At 66.9% G+C, this 2,788-nt stretch overlaps 1 protein-coding gene across 1 annotated transcript in view; it reads left to right on the forward strand.

Annotated features, from left to right (window-relative positions):
* RPS6KA2 (ribosomal protein S6 kinase, 90kDa, polypeptide 2) overlaps nt 1-2,788 on the forward strand; it is a 24,438-nt gene that overhangs the window by 14,556 nt on the left and 7,094 nt on the right. The window contains exons 12-14 of the mRNA XM_015558380.1: nt 30-160; nt 1,148-1,273; nt 2,210-2,299. Coding sequence (XP_015413866.1) covers nt 30-160; nt 1,148-1,273; nt 2,210-2,299 — 347 coding nt within the window. The remainder of the gene's footprint in view (nt 1-29; nt 161-1,147; nt 1,274-2,209; nt 2,300-2,788) is intronic.

Here is a 2,788-nt window from a genome sequence, read left to right on the forward strand (position 1 = left end):
TCGGAGCTGACGCTCCCCGCTCCCCGCAGACTCGCCGGGCGTGCCCCCGAGCGCCAACTCGCACCAACTGTTCAGAGGCTTCAGTTTCGTGGCCTCCAACCTGGTCCAGGAGCCCCCGCAGCAGGACCCGCACAGAGCGGCCGTTCACCCCATCGTGCAGGTAACCCCGTGGGCGGGCGGGGCGCAGCCACTGGTGTCCTCTCAGCCGAGGAGGATGCTCCCCCCCGGACTCCCCATGCCTCGGGCGTCCCTGAGAGCAGCCGTGGTGTCTGACGCTGGCCGTGTGTCCCCGCGTCGCCCATCCTGAGGGAGGGAGAGTCCTGATGGCGGTCAGGTGTGCGGGCGGAGCCCCCGGTGTCACGGGCAGGTGTCCTCGCTGTGGGAGCGGAGCTGGGACCCAGGAGGCGGCTCTGTGTGTGGGAGCCACGTCCCTGTCATGAGATGTGCCTGTGGGAGGTCAGGAAGGTGACTTTGTAGTTTCTTCCCTTATAAACCCACCTGGACAGGGAGGACTCCGCGCAGAAACCCTGATGACATTGCATCTAACGCAGTCGGGGCACGTGGGGCGCTGGGCTCCACGTTTCTCTCCCCGCGGCCCTCTGGGGAAGAGAGCAGGGTGTCCCAAGGGACGCTGGCTGGGAGGGGGCGCCCAGCCTCAGTCTTGTACGCGGTGGTGACGGGGCTTCATGGGGTCAGATTTCCACTTAGATGTCGACACGCAGACACGCGTGCGGGACGCAGCGTCTGAGCCCCACGCTGGGCCTCCCGGGCGCCGTCCCCTCCAGCTCCCAGAGTCTCCCTCCGCTGCTGGGGAAACTGGCCGCCAGCCCCGCGGTGTCTGAAAGGGTCGTCACCCATAGGCGGGGGAGGCTGGGGTCTGATGGGGAACCGTCGTCCTAGCTCCGTGGCCTTGGCCAGAGGACTCGCCCCTCCCGGCCTCCGTGTTGAGGCGCACAACCTGGACCCCCTTTGCCCCTGTGCTATGTGCCTCCCCACTGCGAGAGCTCTGAGGGCCCTGCCTCCGCCCCCCGGCCTCAGGGTTGGAGCGCACAGCCTGGACCCCGGTGCGCCTGCCCTGTGTGCCTCTTCCCTCCCCGCTGCGCTCCCCAATCCCACAAGAGCTGAGGGCCCTGCCTCTGTCCTGCAGCAGCTGCACGGGGACAACGTCCACTTCTCTGACGGCTACGAGGTCAAGGAGGACATCGGGGTGGGCTCCTACTCCGTGTGCAAGCGGTGCGTGCACAGAGCCACGGACGCCGAGTACGCCGTGAAGGTGAGGCCGTGCCGGGCCGTGCTGAGTGTGGGAGTCGGGCCCGGGCAGCTGCCTGCACCCACCGGCCCCGCCCGCCACCTCCTAGGCTCCCACACGACGGGTTCCCCTTACTCTGACGCCAGGTCCCCACTTGCACTTTATTTTGCACATCAGCATGTGTTCAGCTCTATCACCATCAAGGCACTGGCCCCCTCGCGCCCTTTGTGGGTGACCCACCCCGGAGCGGTAGCTTGGGCACCCGCGTTTGGGGATGTAGCATTGGGGGCAGGCGTAGCGATTGGCAAAGGGAGGGACAGAGGGGAGGGAGGGGATGTGGATACAGCCCCCAAGAATCAAGCCAAAGGAATAGCCGCAGGGTCAGCGGCAGCCCGGCCAAGCCTCACGCAGCGGCGGTGGCGTGCGCTCAGCCCTCGGGAACAGTGACAGTGTCCGCCGCCCAACCTGTCACCCACATAGGAGCTCTCGCTCTGTCCTTGTTGCGACATTAAGTGTTGGATCAGGAAATACAAAATGTCCGCTTCCTGAGTTTCCTGGTGGGTCAGTGTGGGTTACAGCGAAGTTTCCTGCACGTGGTAACCTAGTGTCTGGGAGAGGATACTGTACATTCTCAACAGGCTGCTCGGCCCCACCCCGCCCACCCAGCCGACCTGGATTTGGGGCGGGGGGCAGGGGGGCAGGTCCACCTGGGGCCATGGTCACCGGACGTGTCTGGATGCGTGGCCACGAGCTGGTCCAAGGACACAGGAAGCTCCTTGTCCTCCTGGGCCCAGAGCTTCCCTGAGAGCCGGTGCCCACACCCCATGTCCTCAGAGTGGGGCGGGAGGGGGTGCCGAGAATTCCCAGGCAGCAGCCTGGTCCGGGGGAGCCGGGGGTGGGAAGGTTCCGGCCTCTGGCGCCGTCTGTCCAAGAGCCCCACGGCGCCGCGGTCTGTTTCAGATCATCGACAAGAGCAGGAGGGACCCCTCGGAGGAGATCGAGATCCTGCTGCGGTACGGCCAGCACCCCAACATCATCACCCTCAAGGACGTGAGTGCGCTGGTGCCCATTCCCGCCCGTTTCTCCTCGGTGCTCGGCCGTGCCGGGTGCCGGCTGCAGGGGCTGCGTAGACACCCCGAGTGGGTTCTCCTCGGTGCTCGGCCGTGCCGGGGGTGCCGGCTACGGGCTGCGTAGACACCCCGAGTGGGAAGGCCGGGGCGAGGGGAGCTCCCTGCCTCTCACCTTCCTCGGGGGAAGCTGCCCCAGGGGACCAGGTCAGCTCGCCGCCCCTGCCTGTCTGGACCGCGGGGTCCGGCTACTCCGAGTCCTGTCCAGGCATAGCCACGTGTTCAGCGTCTACATGTCTGCGGGGGGCGGTGGGGGGACAGGAGGTCGGGACTCATCCCGGCAGGAGCCTCGGTTTGCGGGCGTGAGCTCCTGCCCCGCTGTCATTCCTGCCCGGCCCAGGTCATTCACGCTGGTTCTGTCCTCAGAGCCGCGCCCGAGTGAGGGGACTGGCCCTGCCCTCGTTCTACATCA

Source organism: Myotis davidii, unplaced genomic scaffold, assembly GCF_000327345.1.
Source record: "Myotis davidii unplaced genomic scaffold, ASM32734v1 scaffold592, whole genome shotgun sequence".
NCBI lineage: Eukaryota > Metazoa > Chordata > Mammalia > Chiroptera > Vespertilionidae > Myotis > Myotis davidii.